Below are 19,657 nucleotides of genomic sequence, written 5' to 3'. Positions count from 1 at the left end.
AGTCAGTGTTGCGTTACTGCAACATGTTAATGTTTGAGTTTGTATTGAAATATACGATCGTTAAAAGGCTAACAATATTTTGAAAAAATGCCACTGCCAATATATTTTTATGAACTCGACTATACCATACGTGCCGTTCGCCTCAACTTTCGTTGCGTGTTCGATTGGAAAACGACTATCAGTTCGGGTCGCCAAAAATGGATTATAACCGGTTTCGGAACGCGTTGACAGTTGACAAGTTTCGGAACGCAGCAGCATCTGTCTGATCTGTCAAAAAAGGGTGGCTCGCTCGGCGAGTTGTTTTTTATTTTGAGATTTTGGTGTTTCACAATTTTTCATAGTTGTCTAAAACTTGGGTATTATTTCACTGAAAATTTGGTATTTATACATAATTTAAAAGCTTTGTAAAAAGCTGAAATATTTATAATAAAGGTTTAATTTGAAATTTAATACAAACTAGTTTCATGCCTACGTTTCATGTAACAAAATTTTAAGTACACAATATTTTCTATAATGATTGACGTTCGAGAAACAAACGTGTAAGTATTAATTCATATCAGTTCGTATCTTTTAAATTATATAATGCAACTTTCATGTTAGTTTGGTTCTTCCAACACCATGGTACGGCATGGCATGGTGGTGGCATTTAAATTAAAATGTTTACAAGTAGCTAATTGTAACTCAATATTTTTCTTTACAGGAGCTTGACTATTCCATTTTCATCCAGTGAAACTGCAAATTTGGTGCAAGAAGTGCTAAATGTTGATAAAGAACTAAAAGGAAGTGGTGTTAGCCGAACAATCACATCTGACCAGGACACATTACACATGTTAGTATTAAAAAAAAAACTAGGTTTAACATGATGTGTTGTTGGTAAATTCAATATTATTATTGAATTAAAATAGAATTATCAATATTTTGTCATATCTTCATTTATAATAAAAGATATAAGTGTAACATAGGTATTTTATGTTTATTTTATTTTCTTCCAGTGATTTCAAAGGTGGAGATCTCAAGAAATTAAGAGTTGCTGTGAATTCCATGATAAAAAACATTTTATTGGTTGTGAAGACTATAAACCAGTTTGAAGTTTAAAGTACCAAGATGCCAGAACACACTCCAGCCCCAACACATGCAAGATCTTTGTATGGATTTTTTATGTATTTATTTAGCAAAACTGCACTTGGAATTTACTGTGTCTGGGCATTTACACCTGATTTTGTCTTACACTATTTTAATATTTATTACTATCCCCAAAGGTACTGGTCTACTGCAATCCCAATTCAATTTCTTGTAGCTCTTACATTATTTGCTTTTTTGATATACCCCAGTTCAAATTTAACATTGTCAAGAAATATAGACAGCATAAATACTATAAGAGATCCTTTTTCTCATTACACTAGCAAAGTAGATGTCAAAAATAATCAGAATGAAAATCTAAATTGCATTTGTCCTGATAAGAGTAAATGTACTAAAGATAGTTATTTTCATAATCCTGTTAGTAAAGAAAACCAGGTGCCTCAACTATATGATTTAGACATAAGATTTGTATGTAAGAAAATGTATTTAAATAAATGAACCTTAGCAGTTAAAAGTTTTTTTATTTAACTAATAGATGAACTACTTACTTACCTATACATAAGTACTTCAATGTTTTGGATAATCTTTTAAACACAGTAACACACATCTCATTAAAAAAATATTGAACATAACTAGTAGAATAGTGTTGATTACTCCAAGACACGGTTTCACAGCAAAAGAACATTTCTTGTCATCTATCTAGTTTTAAAACTGGTATGTGCTATGTACCTAATACCTTCAACCGTGGTTATACGTAGTATACTGGAGATGGAGAAGCATCCAGTGGATGCCATCCACAATGTCGGCAGACGGCGACGTAGCATCACAAACATTACGAGTAGGTACCTATATCAATTCAGCGCATCTATTACGTAAGTTTTAGATTTCAAAAACACGAATATAAAAATAACGTATTTCGAGACTTCGAGAGTAACTACATAAACAAAACACGTCAAAACCATGTAGGTACATAGATATTAGGTAAAAAAGTTTAAATATGTACTTAGCTTACTCGTGGTATACGTAATAAATTATGCATGAGTTTCATTATTGTTATTCAAGCAAGTCATATTTTACAGGGTGTACCTACTGTAGGCGTCGTAAAGTGTAAAGAAACATCATTAGTGTAGGTACATCACCACACTAAAGGAAGCAAGAAGCAATAATATGACCAATGGCAGACTGATAGAGAAAGCCTACATGCTTAAGTCTGCACTGCAACAATGCAGCGCAGATGCGCTGATTAAAAGGAAAACGATACCTATGATCTGACTAATTGTTTATCGTAGGTATTTATTGTGCTACAATGCGTTCCAAAACAGAATAAGTAATAGTACCAAGGTACAGAGCGAAGTAGGGTAGTACAGAGGACTTCATGGGCATTAAAGACTATAAAGTTGCGTTATGTCGCCGCAATAACATCGAGGACTCTCATGAACCGGAAGTCATGGGTTGGGGCAGGAAGGAAGTGGGTCAACGTATTAACAATATCTTTTTAACATATTTTTTCCTTTTACCTATTAGGTGAGTACTTTTCGCTATAATTCTAGAAAATATTTTGGATTTAGCTATCCAAGTTTTTTTTTAAAACGTGTGTGTGCATGGAGACAGACAACTTTTTTCACACTTCGGTGCTCGTAATTACTCGTATATTCGCTGCTAATATTCAAAAGTGCTTCCTACTTGCCTATTTAGAGCTTTTCTCACGAGAGGTTTTGCTTTCGTTCGTCGTGCACCTATTGAAATACTTCTAAGGGCTGATTTTTCAATGGTCGGATAACTTTTAACTGAAGAATAAGTTTGGCACATTGACAGTTTCAGTATGGGAAATATGTAAAAATGACAAGTTTATTCTGCAGTTAAAAGATATCTGACGATTGAAAAATCAGCCCTAAGTAAAATTACCTACCTACCTTCTTCAAAATTACCAGTCACTTACGCCTGTAGCACACCTCCGCCGCGAAACCATGACAGCGAAACGATTTCAATATAAAACTGCGCGTTTACTTCGTCACGTTGCTAATGTGGGGATATGATTGCAGAGATGTATATTGAAATCGTTTCGCTGTCATGGTTTCGCGGCGGAGTTGTGCTACAGGCGTTATAGAGTATAATATTATGAACATGCAGTCACTTTACTTTCAGTTGATCAAAGAAGATGGTTTATCTACAACAAACAATAATCGCGTTTGACATCAATAAGATCATTACAAAATGGTTACATACTTTTGGTTTCCTCTTCATCAGGCGCACGCGCGCCTTATAATAAACGTATAGTGGGTATAGGTAGGTAGTAGATTTATTTATGCATACGTTATTTATTATTATTAGTTCATCATTCATTCATATCAGTATCGGCGACATTTAGTTGTACTTAATTATAAAATGTTTACATAAGTAGGTAGGTAATAAAAGACAAGTCAGTTGGTATGGTACCGCCTGTATAGAAGCATACGTGATTAGACTGTTTTTCACAGCTACCTGCAGCTTTTGTATTGACTGTCATTTCACTTATTGTTTCTTAATAGATTGTAGGTTATTTAGGTACATTGTGCTTATTAAAATATGAAAACTTGCTCGGTAGTAATAACAGTCATGTGATGCGCTTCATTATGTATGCCGAAGTTAAGATAATGGACTTCGCTAATTCTAAATACCTGCAAGTTCGAGACAGCCTAGCTAAGTGTCAGCGTCTGTTCGATTATGATGATGGATGACGACGACGAAAATGTGAAGCAGAGACGTGTTACATAAAAGCAGGCTACTCTACCGTACACCAGCATACTTGTACTACTTATCAGTATATTTTTAACCTAGATGATCGCGCGAAGTAATGAGACTCCTTTGTCATAGCCCGTTTTTGCGTATCCCTTGGGAACCGTGTTGTTGTCACCCTTTGAACTTTTGCTAGGTCGAGATAGGTAGGTACATAATTGGGCTATTAAGTACTTAATGTTGCATCCACCCACACTTTAGGCCAGTCAGATTTGGCGGAAGTCAAGGTTTTTCTAATGTAGCTAGGTAGCCTACCTAACTTATAAAAATATTACATTTTACTTTACCTTTTATTTTTAAATGTAAAAATAACTAAAAAAATACGGTAGACAAGGTTAATTTATGGTAATATAGATATCACTTCTAGCATAGGTATTAAGGTATTAAAAACAAAAGATACTTTTAAGTAGGTACCTACTTACCTAGTTAAAACGGGTAGTTAGTTCACTATCGCTGCATCATGTTGGTGGGTAGGTAGGTATTTACCTACCAGACTGGTGTGGTGGTGGTGGTGCGTGTTTGTCACCCCAAAACGCACTTCCCGTTTCGAGTCAGTTTTCAATTTTCGCTGTTTTTTACCTACGACGCAGTATTATTTTTTAAAACTGAGGCTAAAAGTATGTTGGGGTAATGAATCTTTTGTTTTTACTGATATTAAAAAACACTTTTTATTATTGGTGGTCTAGTACCCATAGTACAAGCTTTGCTTAAATAGTTTGGGACTAGACGACACAAAATACTTTTTATACAGGGTGTCCCAAAAAGTAGTGTCAAACCGAAGCCCAGAGGTAGAGCATCACTAGGGCTACCCAAATCACCGTGACTTTTGATAAGATTTTGAGTTATGATTTTTTTTTACAACATATAGGTTTTGGTTTACATTCGTGTTATGGATGTAAATACTTGTGAATAAGCTAGACCTAGTATTCTAGCTAGACTTAGTAGAAGAACAATTTTCTGGATTAAGGAATTTTGTGTATTTGTGTAATGTGTAGGTAATGATTAAGGGTCTAAAACCGATTGAATGAAACCATAATCTATGGAGCTCAATGTTAATATATTTTTATAAGGATAAAACAACACTTCCCATGATTAGTACAAAATAAAATTAAATATATTGTTAGTTTTTTTACATAGGTAAAATTTATTTAAAAGTACAGAACATATGAAGGACTACACACTGAATTGAGATAAAATACTTAGTACTGACTTTGAAAAACGATGTAAGCCACTTTAGTATTCACAATATTATGAACTTATTGCATCAATTAATGATTATTTGGCAGACCAAAAGAGATTTTCCAACAGTGCATAGGTCATTAAACCTAATAATATTATATTATATAGTGAAATTTGGAATAGAAGCTGTAAGAAAATCTGCAATTAGACTAGCCACTACACCTTATATACCGAAACATTATGGCTAAGAAACTTTAATATGTGATGTTCCAGCATACAAGTTCAGCTGCATGCAGGCAACAAGGGGCCAGCATACACCCAAATATAAATTAATTTTAAGTAATAGTTCATAGATAGTAATTTTAATATATTTTGTACAATAAAATACAATTAAGTACAACTTGTAGCAAAGATATTAAAGAGAGTAATATTTATCTCAAGTGTTAAAGCTGCAATAACGTGTGTGTACGCACAAGGCATATTTACACAGCACACACGCACGGCAACGACACACCATGTGCTGCACACTATAGTACATAATTAATTTTATTACTTAATAGAATATAAAGACACGCCCAAGCTGAGAACATTCCCACTTACTTTACATATTTCAATGCATGATTAGCCAATGAACATGCCCGTACTTCACTAGCAGATTGCTATTAAATAATACACGATCGTCGCTTAATATCACAGCTAATTATGCTTTGAAAAATTATAGACATGTCTAATTTTCACTAATGTAGATAACAATGTAGAGTATAAGTAGACAATCTGAATAAATTTACATTACAATATCATGTCTTTTCATATGAAAAATTTAAAATTACATTACCAAAAATTAAACAGTGCAGCGCATTATAAATAAATGTGCATACCTTAATATTTAATTGACTAAATAAATTTGTTGCCTGCAGATCTGACATATTTTAAATATCGAGAGGTAATATCTTAAGAGAAATTTTTAACTTTAACTATTGAAAAAAAGTTAAATCCAAATTTAAAAATATTTTGTATCTATTACAATTCCCTTCAAATCCACCTAGTTATTATGAATGTGAAATATCATTCCAAAAGCTGAGTCTCCTTCACACATATTTCACTAACCACTGACATGGATCAAGTAGTAAGGATCGAAGAGAAGTAGTAGCTAGCACTTCACGAATGTGCATTGCTGTTTACATGTGGTTTCTTTTCCTGCGTGTCTGGTGTACGCTGGCCATCACGCCTCGGTGGCATACGCTCATTAATTGCATCCAACCCCTTAGCCTCAGCAAATGAAGTGATCTTGTGATTTGGAGAGAAACCTTGCAAAGCATTCTTTAGAGATGTCTTACCACCGGAGAGTGCACCCAATGGTAGAGCGCCAGTAGGAGTTAGCCCCTTCAGCTGCAGAACAGATTCACTCTCCTCACGAAGCACAGAGAACACATGAGCCATCTTTCCAATGGCACGGATTTTATTGCGGATGACTTCTTTTCTGAGATTTGCTTCCTCCAATGCATCATCTCCTTCTGTCATCAACTCATCATCAGAACAGATGTTTAAGACATTGACCAACATTTCTGTTACTTTCTCGCCGACAAATGGAAGAGACCAGGTGAAGACATCCATGAAGTTCGGTAGCCAGTACGGGTGAGGTGAACAATTGAACTGTCTGATATTCATAACATTGTTCTCATATTTTAAGACAGCAGCTTTGTTATTGTAGACATCCAAGTAATTAGGAGCAGAAAAGATAGTAATAAGACTGGGAAAACCTGTGGTCTGGCTTTTACGGTACATCCGGTAACCAGCATCTTGAGCTTCATGGGCACGTATGATTGACAATAAATTGTTTCTTTGTAGAAAATCACAACATGCTGCATAGCTATAGAAATAAGAACAACCTCTGACTGAGTTGTGCGAGAAATGTTCTGCATTTTTTTCATTACCAAAGTCCTCAAGAGGATCAGACCAAAGCAGGTCACACATGGCTCCAAATGCAGGCGGTTCCTTGAATCTATCTAGTTTACGAATATCATCTAAGTTGTTAATTTCAGGGGACAGACCTCCATGCACACATAGGAACTGCTGGTTCATGAGAGCAGCAAGCGGTAGGCAATCAAATGCCTCCATACATGCATCATACACTTTCTCAGAATACTTGATTTTACATTCTTGTTTGAAGGTGAAATACTCCGTCAAGTGTCGGCATTCATGGTTACCGCGTAATAAGAATAACGTCTTCGGATAACACAACTTCAAAGCCCAGAGGTAAAGAACACATTCTATACTGAAATAACCTCGATCGACATAATCACCTAAGAATAAATACTTGGTGCAAGAGGGTGAGCCTCCCACCTCGAACAATTTCATCAAATCATAAAACTGGCCATGGACGTCTCCGCACACGGTCACCGGTGAATCAATCTCGATCATCGTTTTTTCTGATCGTAATAGGGTGGCACCATCTTGGATGATTCGTAAAGCCGCGTTTTCCTCGATACGACCTTCTAAGATAAAATGTTGCTTCAGTACATCTGGAAGTGGTTTGCCCGTTTTTTCATCGAATACTTCCGACACGGTAAGCTTGTGGCTGGGAGGGAAAGCGACACTTTGGATCATACGCTGCGTAGTCGACACTTTATCATTGCTCCCGGACATATTTGTCACATAAAAAACACTAGGTCTAATCCATACACGCCACTATTTTCAAAATGGCAGAATAGATATAATACTAAAACAGAATCCCGATTTCACGACAGAGTAACTACTGCGCACTGGAAAACAATGCGCAAACATCTGGCGAGTGGTCAATAAAATAAACAGGGATATCGAGCGCGTTTTATTACTTTTGAAAATATCCAGTGTTGCCAGTGGGGTCTTGTCAGAAATTACCAGATTTAAAAAAAAATGTAACCTTTTTGAATAAAAAGTAACCTTCATAGGGGGGGGGGGGTGCGGAGCGATTGTGTAAGGTTGTTCATGGATAGAAAATGAATACAATTGATCATCAATCGTTTACCTAAATTCGAAATAAAATTTTGACCATTCCATGAAGACCGAAAAGTGACCGGTCGTATAAAACCGTTTCATGGATTTGCGTTTTATTATCGAAAAACATTCGCTAAAACTCATTTCTTTAACAAATAATAAATCAAATTCATGTTTAAATGCAGTTTATGACAACATTTTTAAATTGTCACTATCAATATTTTTTACTGAATAACCTGTAAATGTTAATTCTACAATTTTTGAAAAATCACCTAAAAGTAACCTTTTCATTAGTGTAACCTAAAAGTAACCAATGCAGTTCAAAAGTAACCTAAAAGGTTACAAAAGTAACCTTCTGGCAACACTGAAAATATCATTAAAATAGTAACACTGGCAATATCCGCAATTGTTGCCAGTACATTCATTAAAATAATCTACTACTTAATTAAATTTTGTATTTGATAAATCTGAAATCTAATTAAAATAAATTGTGTTGAATTAAATATAAAAAATTTGCAGCTGAGTAAAATATATTTTTAGCGTTTTGAGTGGGAGTCAGAAGTATAGGTCGCGCAGTAAGAGTTGAGGCGATCAACACACAAGCAAAGATTTGTATTCGTCTGTATGTCGCACATATTCTGAGTTTCGGACCAATTTGTGTCTTTCTGAATCAAGTATTACATCAGTGTGAGTGTTTGTGTTCGCCTCAACTTTCGTTACGCGACCTACTCTTGATTTTATGATAAGAGGAAGAGTGAAAGGTCGATGGTTCTTATTAGGTATAATGAAAAAAAAATAAATTGAATACATTATACTGTAAAACTTTTAAAAACATTTTAATACAACTTGGTCGACTTAACTGCGCACCTGGCGGCCGTGACGTCACATCGGCGCTCTGGTACGAACGGGGCGGGAGATGAGCCAGTGAGTGCGAGGGAGAGTCACATTCCAGCGAGGTGCGCAGCTCGACCGGGTTACTAGGTAGGAATAGGCCACAGTTCTAGCTACCCATTTCCGGTCATGTTGTTTCGTTCTATCGCAAAGAAACATTATCATTATTGATGAGAGCGAGAGAAAAAACGGAAATGGGTAGCTGGAACTGTGGCCCATTGTGCATAGCATACTACTAGCGAGACTCAATGCAAGTAGGTGCCGTTGCCAGAAACTTTACCAGATTCGGAATTATTGCCACTACTTTTTACTTGGTTGGTATATTATAGCAACTTGATGTTAATAATTAATGTAGTGCAAGGTTAAACAATATAGGTCAGTAGTAGTTTCACTTTATAACATATTCATGCATTATTCGCTATTTCGCACTATTTAAGTTTATGTAGTGTGCTGCCTACTAGATAAATAACGGTTTAAAATATTTTGTTCTCTGTCCTATTCAAGTAGTTACTTTAATGCTATGCTGTATTAAAAAATAACTTTATAATAAAAAATATATTTTTTAAGGCAGCAGTAGGTAATGTTGCCACGGGAATATTGCCAAAGGATGGCTACACTCACACGGCTCACACCCCTAAGCCCAACTGACAGATCCACAGCCTAAGGTCAATCGATTAAATACAGGGTAGTAGGTTACTGCGTAGAGCGCGTTCCCAGAAATGGGTAATCTACCTTCCTATGCCGAAGGTCCGTAAGAAATCTCAAAATATTTTGATTATGGAAAAAGTAAGATTAGGTATTTGACTAGAAGAATAAGCAAAATAATCTGCATTTGTACACAGCAACAAAAGATAAGGTCAAAACGGAGGACATTTGAAAAATATGAAATAAATATAGGTATTCCTGATAACTTTTACTAAAGCTTTTTTGGCTAGATGGCCATTCATAAGTCTATCTTCTCCATAAGTTAGGCACAGTCTTTATGGGACACCCTGTATACCTACAACGACTACTTGATACTTAACGTATCGGGTGCGTCGCCGCGTCGCGTCGCATTGCGTCGTGTTCTGGTCGTGTTGTCGCATTTGTCATTCACTAGGATAACAGGTTAAAGCATTGTTTTTTTTATCTACAACGAGGAAGCTCTTGGCCTGTATCTCACCTGATGGTAAGTGACGATCAGGCCGAAGGTGGAAGCGAGCTTCACCCGGAGTCCTCAACCACGGAGGAACTGGCTATCTTACCTCCAACTGCCGGAACACAATAATGCAGTTAATATTGTTGTTATGGCGACAGACTTAGGTAAGATGGTGGTAGCTAGCTAGCCAGGCGGACTTAGAACAAGCCCTACCACCAACCAAACCGAACAGAAAAATCTGCCCCCACTGGGAATCAAACCCGGGACCTCTGCGTCTGAAGCAGGTGGTCTTACCACTAGACCACAGAGGCGGTTGACTACCCTAGTTTCGTTTAGTAAGAAAGTGAAACTCTGGGTTCAATTTTCTATGTGGAACACACTATAGGTATATTGTTTCTATATAGGTAGGTAGTCGTAGGTATTGTGTATTTTTTCCGAATTGGAAGAAAATGTCACCAGATTCTACTATAATCCCACCACACTTGTTCAAATAAAACGGTGTAAGTATTTGAAGGCCAAAGGCCGAGTCACCTACGTTTTGGCCCAGGCACTTGTAAGCCTGGTTTATGGGTGGGTTTGGTTCATATACACGCGCACGCTTAGTAGGTGGCGAGTGATGAGAAGTGCGTTCATCATCAAATCGGCACTGGAAGTCTTCAAATTAATTATTAAGGCTACTTGATGCCCTAAGCAATCAACCTCCCTATTTTAATACCTACTACGAGAATGTATAATATCTTCATTGATAATTTCATGAGAATGTCATTTTGTAAGTACCTAGGTGGGTAATGAAAAGAACCGACCCAATCAAGAAAAGTGCATTTTCAAATTGCAGGTAACGTGTATCGGGCCGTAAAATCGTTAACTCGCTAGTTAGCTGACCTAGATTTTAACTAAACATCAAAAGTTGAATAACTGATAAAAAATATGAATTGAATCAATATCCAGAAACATTACCCAATGGTACCTACTTAAAACAGAGTTTTTCAGTAGGTAGACATAAACCGTTAGGGACGAGTAAGTACCTAGGTACCTACATATTATTCTGCTTAGGGTTGCTTTGCTGCAAAAGCAATACCTATTGCAGCTACTCATGGCTCCAACTTAATTATTTCGTGCATGAAAGCAGTTTAAAACTAAATGTAGGTCATGCTTCTTATCATAAACAACGCTTTTTTAATAGATTCTCACACGAAGGTTTCCTTTTCTTCACTCTTATAATAAGCCCTTTAAATTAGAGATTAGAGTGTGTTACTTTTGTAGGAACTTGTTGAGGGACGAGTCACGACGATAGTACATAAATACCGTGAATAATAAAATTAAAATACAGCTATTAACCCACCATTAACAATTGGCACATTTTTAGTCGTCATTACTTACTTATGTGACGAAACAAAAATGGTATGTGTAACCCGTAATTACTTACTGAAAATATTATTTGTTCTATAAACTGAGCTCAGCAGTTTATTCCTGAACGTAGTTTTTCGCCAGTTAGAAAACGAATTGTTTGATAGGTACCTACCTACCTCCGAAATAAAAGTTAAAAATAGTCGCTAGTGATAAAAATACAGCAGCATTCAGCACATTGTGCGTCGCGTTCGTCAATATCTAATTGTGAGTATTTTTGACGCAGTTTCTAGGTACGCTACACAACACGGTAGGGCTCCAGGTCATACGTAAGCAAATACGGTTAAGAAATTAATGTAGGTAATTTACATAGGATAAAAATAAAACAGAATATTACAAGGTACCTACTTCTAATTGGTAGGAACTTTTAAACCTTAATGGATAAGAAATATCGATGAAACTATTTCTTATCAACCGAAAGAAGGACTTCGCGCTCTACTTACTTTAATTTTATAAGTATATGATCCCCTGGTCAGGGGATTTGTAGAATTTTTGTCCACATAATTATCCTCTCTCTGCACGCAACTATACTATGGAGGACATTATGAATGGCGGTTCATGTGAGTTGACCAACTCTTTTGATCTGGGTACTGGGTAGGTAGAAGGTACGATTTACCGCCATCAGATCGATCGTGCGCACATACGACCCAACCCAATATCGTCAAAAATACACGAACTAAAGTATAACTTATCTCTACACGTGGAAGGTGGGACGAACAGTTCCACTGTTGGACAATAGTGTGAAGCCGGCATGCATAGGTATTCAGGGAGCCCCTACATGTTAACTGTGGTAAAGGCTATGAAATCATATTATGTAATGTAGGTATATCTACTTAGTATTATTAAACTTGAGGAAATCTCTATTCTACGAAAGTAGAGCACCCAAGCAGCGACTTCCCGATTTCAAGTCTGCGACTCGTCAATGTTCGTGTCCAGCTCCTATCCCAAGCAGTTGTTCATGAGACTTGTTTCTTTGTTATTTATTACAAACTTATTGCTCAAATACAGGGTGTCCCAAAACTCGAAGTCAAGTGCGTACCGCGTGGTTCCACCGACGGGCTAGCTAGACGGCTCTATCTGTATTTTTTACATGAAGAGCAACCAAATGATTTAAATTGCTTTTCAGGTAAGCAGCTGAAAATAGTGTTTTTAACGAGATGCGAATACAGTTACGGCTATTAAGTATGTACCTATTCTGTGGTTACGGGTACTATTTTCAAAATGTGTTTCGGAGGCTCTTCGAAAATGCAATAATGTATAAACTTACCAAGGTAACTACAAAGAAGAACGTCAGTCATGTTTTTCCTTTCCCTTAGTACCTACCTGATATGAAGAGCGACATGTCGAGTTATTAATAAAAGTTACACCCTAGTTGAAATCTGGCTTAAATTGTCATTTAATATGGAAATATCATTTTAATCTAGTTCATCCTAGGTGTAACTTTTTTATTAATAAGGGGGTTAGTCATACAAAGGGTCTTAAAGAAACAAGACCTACATCTTGCTAGTACAAGGCGCGAAGACATAGTAGGTACATTGATTATATTTATAACGTGTTACCTAAATATGGGCTCATAATTAACTTAACAGAGTATATTGTGTAGATATAGATAGGTATTAGTGGTATTATAAGACGTCCACTATGTTACCTACTTACGACGCTGTGTGATCCTATGCTATCGTTTCGTTCGTTCGTATCGTTTTAAAATATATGTAATATGTATAGAATTTAACAACTTTTTACAGCTAATACAGCTATGTATGTATGTAGTTACATAATTACCATTAGAGCTAATATATAAATATAAGTATTTACTAATATAGGTCTTACTTCTTAAACCGACGTTATATAGAGCTATTAAAAAAGGCCAGCTTCTTCTTATCACATTTATCATAGAAAACCACTTTATGATCACGCGTATTTACCTTATGTCGAGGAGAAACACAAAACAGACGAATACGAATGATTACTTTTTGGCTTTTATTATTTACATCATAGTTTACATTTAAAATATTTTTTACAGTTCCGTCTTTAATTTCAAAAATAATAAATATTTTAGTGATTTACGACACAAATAATGAAATTAAAGAAGATAAAACATTATAATAAAAACTGTATTTCTAGAATCGTACAACAGTTTTAAGTTAATTTAACTATGACTCCTCCCGGCATTCGATGCTAGCATCGTTTAAAAGTGGTCAGTTAACAGTTACTGCAGGGTCAACAGTTTTGTACTTTGGTTTGCTGTGAGTGAACGGCAGGTACCGGTATTTGATCATATGCTGAAAAAAAAAACAAGACTTAATAAAATGTAAAGAAGAGGATAATTGAGGGAATGCACGGCAGTACAGGTGGAATGGATATTGAGCGGGATTCTATTTCATCTCTTAGCTCATTATACTGAGGTAAATATACAACCTCTCTTCAAAGGTTACGTCATAGGGCTCTTTTACATACTAACACGGGGTTCTTGACATTTTATTTTTAAGCTAAACTAAAGAAGAACGGTCACGCCCCATACAAAAAAAACCCAGATCCGACAGAAACCAGACATACCTCAGTTTTTTTGTCATGTCTTAATTAGTTAAATTATATATTTTTTATATTCGAAATCTATGTATAACACCTAAATATTACCTTTTGTTTTTGTTCAGGCGTTATACAAAAACTAATACAAAATGCCTATTTATCACCAAAATTGGTAAATGTATGTACCTAAATGTCTATTACAGCTGCTATGGAATGTATCTAGGTGACCTGGAGATACAGCCGGATTATACAGGGTGGTTATACCTACATATGGAACGATAAGTGATCTCACTCGATTATTTCTAAACTATACAAGATATCGAAAAAGTAGTTACTGATTCTGAAAGTGCTTCACGAGCTCTTTCAAATGGTACCAATGTTAGGTTACAGATTATGGAAGCTGGTAACATTGAATTTTTGGATTTTGTAACTTCTCGTTTCCACCCTGTATAATCCGGCTGTATCTCCAGGTCACCTAGATACATTGCATAGCAGCTGTAATAGACATTTAGGTACATACATTTACCAATTTTGGTGATAAATAGGCTTTTTGTATTAGTTTTTGTATAACGCCTGAACAAAAACAAAGGGTAATATTATAGTGCTATACATAGATTTCGAATATAAAAAATATATAATTTAACTAATTAAGACATGACAAAAAAACTGAGGTATGTCTCGTTTCTGTCGGGCCTGGGTCACAGATGACCGTTCTTCTTTATTGAGGAAATATCTACAGAGAATTCCAAGCATAATATTTTTCCTGGTAAAATAAAAATAGGTAACACATTTATTTATTTTTTTGCACAGCATAAAGTAAGTTGAACTAAACTTTTAACAAATACTTCATCATTTATATGTAATAACAATTCTGCTAAGTGCAAAATCCTTTTTTGTACTTTAGTGTTTTTAGAGAAGATTAAGTTTTTTATAAAATATTTAGCGCTCCTGCACACGAAGCCGCTGCCGCGCCGTCCCCCGCGCCTTTGCACTGTTTATACGCGCCGCGTGAAGCCCGCGGCGGCGGGCTTTTCTCGGCGTGTATGAACAGTGTAGCGGCGCCGCGTCGGTGCGGCGGCGGCGCGGTGGCGGCGTCGTGTGCAGGAGCGCTTAGGCGGAGCCACCAGCAAGGCGGAGCGGAGCAAAAAAGTTTTTTGAATAACCAATCAGATTCCATTATTTGCACATCTCCACTCTGCTTCGCCTTGGTGGAAATGGATCGAGCGGAGAAAAGCAGAGAAGTGTCTGGTAAATTTGTTTTTCTATGGAATTTGACAGCGGCGCGGCGCGGTGTGGAGAAGAGCGGAGCGTTGCGGTGTTTCATAGATAGCAATAGACTGACAGCTACGCACAGCTCACACATCTTCTCTCGTCTCCACACCACTCCGCTCCCCTTTGGTGAAAATAGCCTGCCAGCTTCGCCGCACATCTCCTCTCGTCTCCGCACCGCTCCGTCTTGGTGGAAACCGGGCCTTAAATTTAAATTTGTGGGTGCCTATAATATAAGGCTTACCTTGATTTGTCTCTTCATTGTAATACAAAATAGTGTTATAAAATACATGACCAAAATGGGCCAAAATACTGGAATATTAAAAGCGTCGATAAAAGTACAGAAGAATGCAATGATAGTGCTCTTTGTTACAGAGAGCCAGAACTTAAATTCTGGCAGTCGCCGTATGAACGGTCGGAATTCTTCTGTAGCCCTTGTTGGTAGAGCTGGACCATTATCATCATCACCTGAAAGCAAAAGCCAGTATAAATAAATCTTGTATCTGTGAAACACAAGATAAAAAGAAAAAAAGTACAGGTACAAGTACAGGGGCAGTGTTCTAGGACCTAGAACACTGCCCCTGTATGCCCCACCTAGAATCTAGGTGAATATGGTTTTTATTTAGGTCTCGGAGATATAATTTTGTAGGGAATTTTATATTAATTTTTTAAAACCATCTACACGCTTCTGCAGTTAAAACTTCTGACAAACAATTTGTCTTTTTTGGGGTTTTACGCAGAATTTGCACGTCGCAAAGTGCGTACTTTTCCATTTTCTAAACAGCCTTTATACGTATTAGCTGCAGAGTTTGTTTAATATTTGTATAGAAAACTGCATTTTGCGAAGTTCATATTCTGCATCAGACTCCTTATTTGGCAGGAAATTTTTTGCCAATATTTATGTCTACCGACGATCGCAAGTGGCAATCTAAGGCGATCACAAGTGATTAATCTTCCAACACTAGCTTTAACTCTTTTTTCGATCTCACCAGGTTTCCACCTGTGGTCACTTAAAAGCGCACACGAGGGTAGTGTTAGCAATAGGAGGAGTAGGTACTTATTTAAAGTGTAATTTGTCTCTGAGGTCTATTCGCAGAGTAGGTACTGTTACTGTAGACGTCCTACTAGCTGAAGACGACTATTCGAGATATTCCGGAGGGCGAATTACGAGGCAGCAGTAACAGCCTCTCGAGGAAGACAGTATTGACGACGTAATGTGAAGACTGACCGAGGTCTTGCGTGTAAGGGAGTATGCTCTGGAAGCATTGATAGAGGGCGTTGTCCACGCGGCACAACGGTTCGTTCGTTCGTTCGTTTCAGCCAAATGACGTCCACTGCTGGACAAAGGCCTCCTCCAAGGTTTTCCACAATGCACGGTCCTGCGCTGCCCGCATCCAGGCTCTTCCCGCGACCTTTACGAGATCGTCGGTCCACCTAGTAGGAGGCCTGCCCACGCTACGTCTTCCAGCCCGTGGTCGCCACTCGAGAACTTTTCTGCCCCAACGGCCATCGTCTCTACGAGCTATGTGCCCCGCCCACTGCCACTTGGTTTTAGCAATTCTGCGAGCTATGTCGGTCACTTTGGTTCTCCTGCGGATCTCCTCATTTCTGATTCGATCACGCAGGGAAACTCCAAGCATGGCCCGCTCCATCGCCCTTTGGGCGACCTTGAGCCTTCTTATGAGGCCCATAGTAAGCGACCACGTTTCAGATCCATAAATCAACACTGGCAGCACACACTGCTCGAAGACTTTTGTCTTGAGACACTGCGGTATTTCGGACGTGAGTATATTGCGTAGCTTCCCGAACGCTGCCCAGCCGATGCAACCGATGCTCTGGAAGCATTGATAGAGGGCGTTGTCCACGCGGCACAACGGTTACGTATGCGTAAACCACTAGTTTCCACGGGCCTCCGCGGATACACGTCGCGGTTAGGTGGGCACCCGCGCGAATGAATGTATGGAAATGCACCCGCGTGCGCTGCTCATATTAAGTTTCGAAACAGAACCGCGCGAGTTTTAGCGGAGGCCCTTGGACTTCCTTCCTGACCGTCAACGTCATGTAAAGAGTCAGCGAAATCAATAACGCCCACGCAAAGATTTTTGTGGGATGCTTTATCAAAAAATATGAACACTTGAGGTTGGGAGAAAATAGTGGTTTTTTTACCACTGGATATATTTTAAGAATGGTAAAGCAATACATATGTATCAATAGTTTCGATATACATATTATTAGCACAATATAATAATATTTTGACAGCTTTAATTAAACATAAGTTAACATACTAATAAAAGACATAAATCTTCACTTACCATCAAAATCCATTGCTGGATCAATTTTTGGTGTTAGGAATGCAATGAACAAATTTAAATGGTATATCCCAAGTGCATATGTTATAATATACCAACCCTGAAGAAGACAAAAAATAACATTATTAATATTTGTTTATTAATTACCAGTTTATGTACAATCTAAGTTTAAAAAAGTATGTAGTTACATACTAAAAATATCAATGAATTTATTTCAGATTTTCATTTGTGTTTCCTAGCATGGGATTACTAAAAGCCTTTTTGGTCGTACACCAGGATTTCAGATAAGAATGTAGAAATCATCGTTTCTCATCCTGATCAGTGCTTAGGCATACAAAAGGCTAACCCCACTAGGTACTGAACCTTTACCACTTTATAAAAATCATTTGCATAAAATATCTATTTTTATATTGTGATAAAATAGCTGGATAAATTGTATGGTGAATGATAACAATAATATTTATTATTAAATGGCATTCATGGAGTTTCCTCCTCTTCAATGATGCACTTTTGATAATGAAGTGAGTGGTTATAAAGTGAGTTATGTACAAGTTTAAAAAATTATTTTACCCTAGCACAGTGTAATAACCCTAGCTTTTAGATTTTACTTTATGAAAATGAGTCAACATATTTTAATATAACATAATTTTATGGACTGTACCTATTTAAGGAAGTTTAATCTGTGCGAACAAACTACTGTTATCAATGTTGAGTTCACAAATTAAATAGGAACTAAATAATGCAGATAACAGAGGCGGCATGCTGCCAACAGTGTCTGAATAGTCAAATGATTAAATAAATTGAGCAGTTTATTGAGAGACATTGTAGATTAAATTTTTAAATGAAAGTGAGTCAACTCTTTGTATTTCAATTGATGACTATACTCACTTGCTTGGTAAATATTCTAAGTAGGAATATTAATACAAGAACTATACTGCCAATCCATCTTCCCTTAGTATATGGTGTCCATCCATCTAGTGTTCCTTGGTAAATCTGAAATAGAGGCATAAATAATAGTGTTAGTGCAGCAATTTGGAAAAAAAATTACCCCACTTAATAATGATGTTTGGTACACTTTGTTAAGTGCAAAAATGTATTTGTGAAATGAAGTAATTTAACTGTTATCAGTATTAAATTTAGACTAATCTAAAAAATAGAAAAATCTAAAAAAGAGACAACAGAAGAGGGTGTTACCAGAAATTTACATCCTTGAAAGTTGACAAAGTTTTCTGAAATTTCTCCTACACAATAATTTCTTTATATCCAACCCCAGTATAGCTTGCCTTACAAGCTAACACATTGAGGACACCATAGAAGCTGGTGATTAGGTGTGGCTCAAGAAACACAGAAAACATTTTTATTAATAAGTTTTAATAATTATTCATCCATTACTGTGATAGGGTTACTTTTGCTCATCACACAAACATTATTTCCCACAGGGATTCAAATACACTGCTGTAATAAAGAGCGTAATTTAGCCTTAATTAAGTGCTAGCTCATGTTCTTGAGTGACAAGTAGGACGTGTCCTTTGGTTAGAAACCGACTTCAGTGTTTACCTGGGAAATGCGTGACCAAGCTTGAGAAATGATGTTTCTTCGAACAGATTCAGATGCTAAATCATTGCCGTCCATCATACTGATAGCTTTTCTGTAATTCTAGTTAGATTCTAATCACTGTACATCACTGTCACGAGCTGTAAGGAAATAAAACTGCAGTTATTTTATTACTTTCGGAGAAGCAGATAGCAAATTCCTATAATTTCTGAATGAAGGTATTTTTTGTAATTTACAAATATTAATCGTTTAGGACTTAAAATCCAATAATTTTATCACCTACATACTAAAGTTTGACACCTTGCCTTGCGATTGATGATTGACATAACATGACACGAGTCGAGCTCATCTACTATGTTCTATAGTCTTTGGTCGAGCACAAGCTCGAGTTGAATTGTTGCCAGCCTCGATTAATACTAAAGACTAGAGAGAGGAACAAAAATAACGTTAAAATATCGTTACAGTGTTTGTAGCCCCGCCCGACTGAGATCCTAACGTATTTTTCGTTGGAAGAAAGGAAAACTAGATTATTTATTTCATGCATTGCACG

General features: G+C 36.8%; 3 protein-coding genes across 7 annotated transcripts; 1 reads left to right on the top strand and 2 right to left on the bottom strand.

Annotated features, from left to right (window-relative positions):
* Positions 1–256: 256 nt before the first annotated feature.
* LOC114350673 (phosphatidylinositol glycan anchor biosynthesis class P) lies at positions 257–1,594 on the top strand. Of its 3 annotated transcripts, none has more exons than XM_028301580.1 (4): positions 257–320; positions 461–539; positions 701–829; positions 993–1,105. In XM_028301580.1, the coding sequence occupies exons 2-4, from the start codon at positions 514–516 to the stop codon at positions 1,093–1,095; spliced, it is 258 nt and encodes an 85-aa protein (XP_028157381.1). In that variant the 5' UTR covers positions 257–320; positions 461–513; the 3' UTR covers positions 1,096–1,105. The 3 variants fall into 3 exon arrangements, with proteins under 3 accessions (XP_028157381.1, XP_028157363.1, XP_028157372.1); XM_028301571.1 differs by having other exon boundaries at positions 302–320; positions 993–1,594; XM_028301562.1 differs by having other exon boundaries at positions 258–539; positions 993–1,594.
* A 3,299-nt stretch (positions 1,595–4,893) lies between these two features.
* On the bottom strand, positions 4,894–7,875 carry Cna (calcineurin A). The gene has a single exon (XM_028301149.1). It carries the CDS (start codon positions 7,678–7,680, stop codon positions 6,193–6,195), a length of 1,488 nt encoding a protein of 495 aa, XP_028156950.1. The 5' UTR covers positions 7,681–7,875; the 3' UTR covers positions 4,894–6,192.
* A 5,646-nt stretch (positions 7,876–13,521) lies between these two features.
* LOC114350628 (protein RER1) lies at positions 13,522–19,446 on the bottom strand. 3 transcript variants are annotated; one of them, XM_028301497.1, is made up of 6 exons: positions 19,391–19,446; positions 19,111–19,247; positions 18,442–18,546; positions 17,557–17,653; positions 15,489–15,712; positions 13,522–13,728 (listed from the first exon to the last, which is right to left on the bottom strand). In XM_028301497.1, the coding sequence occupies exons 2-6, from the start codon at positions 19,186–19,188 to the stop codon at positions 13,645–13,647; spliced, it is 588 nt and encodes a 195-aa protein (XP_028157298.1). In that variant the 5' UTR covers positions 19,189–19,247; positions 19,391–19,446; the 3' UTR covers positions 13,522–13,644. The 3 variants fall into 3 exon arrangements, with proteins under 3 accessions (XP_028157298.1, XP_028157304.1, XP_028157310.1); XM_028301503.1 differs by having other exon boundaries at positions 19,387–19,417; XM_028301509.1 differs by having other exon boundaries at positions 19,395–19,413.
* Positions 19,447–19,657: the final 211 nt, after the last annotated feature.

This window comes from Ostrinia furnacalis, unplaced genomic scaffold, assembly GCF_004193835.3.
Source record: "Ostrinia furnacalis isolate ACB-3 unplaced genomic scaffold, ASM419383v2 OfSCF0075, whole genome shotgun sequence".
In the NCBI taxonomy this organism is placed as follows: domain Eukaryota; kingdom Metazoa; phylum Arthropoda; class Insecta; order Lepidoptera; family Crambidae; genus Ostrinia; species Ostrinia furnacalis.
The sequence above is the reverse complement of the archived record's forward strand: the minus strand, read 5'-3'. Positions and strand labels throughout refer to the sequence as shown.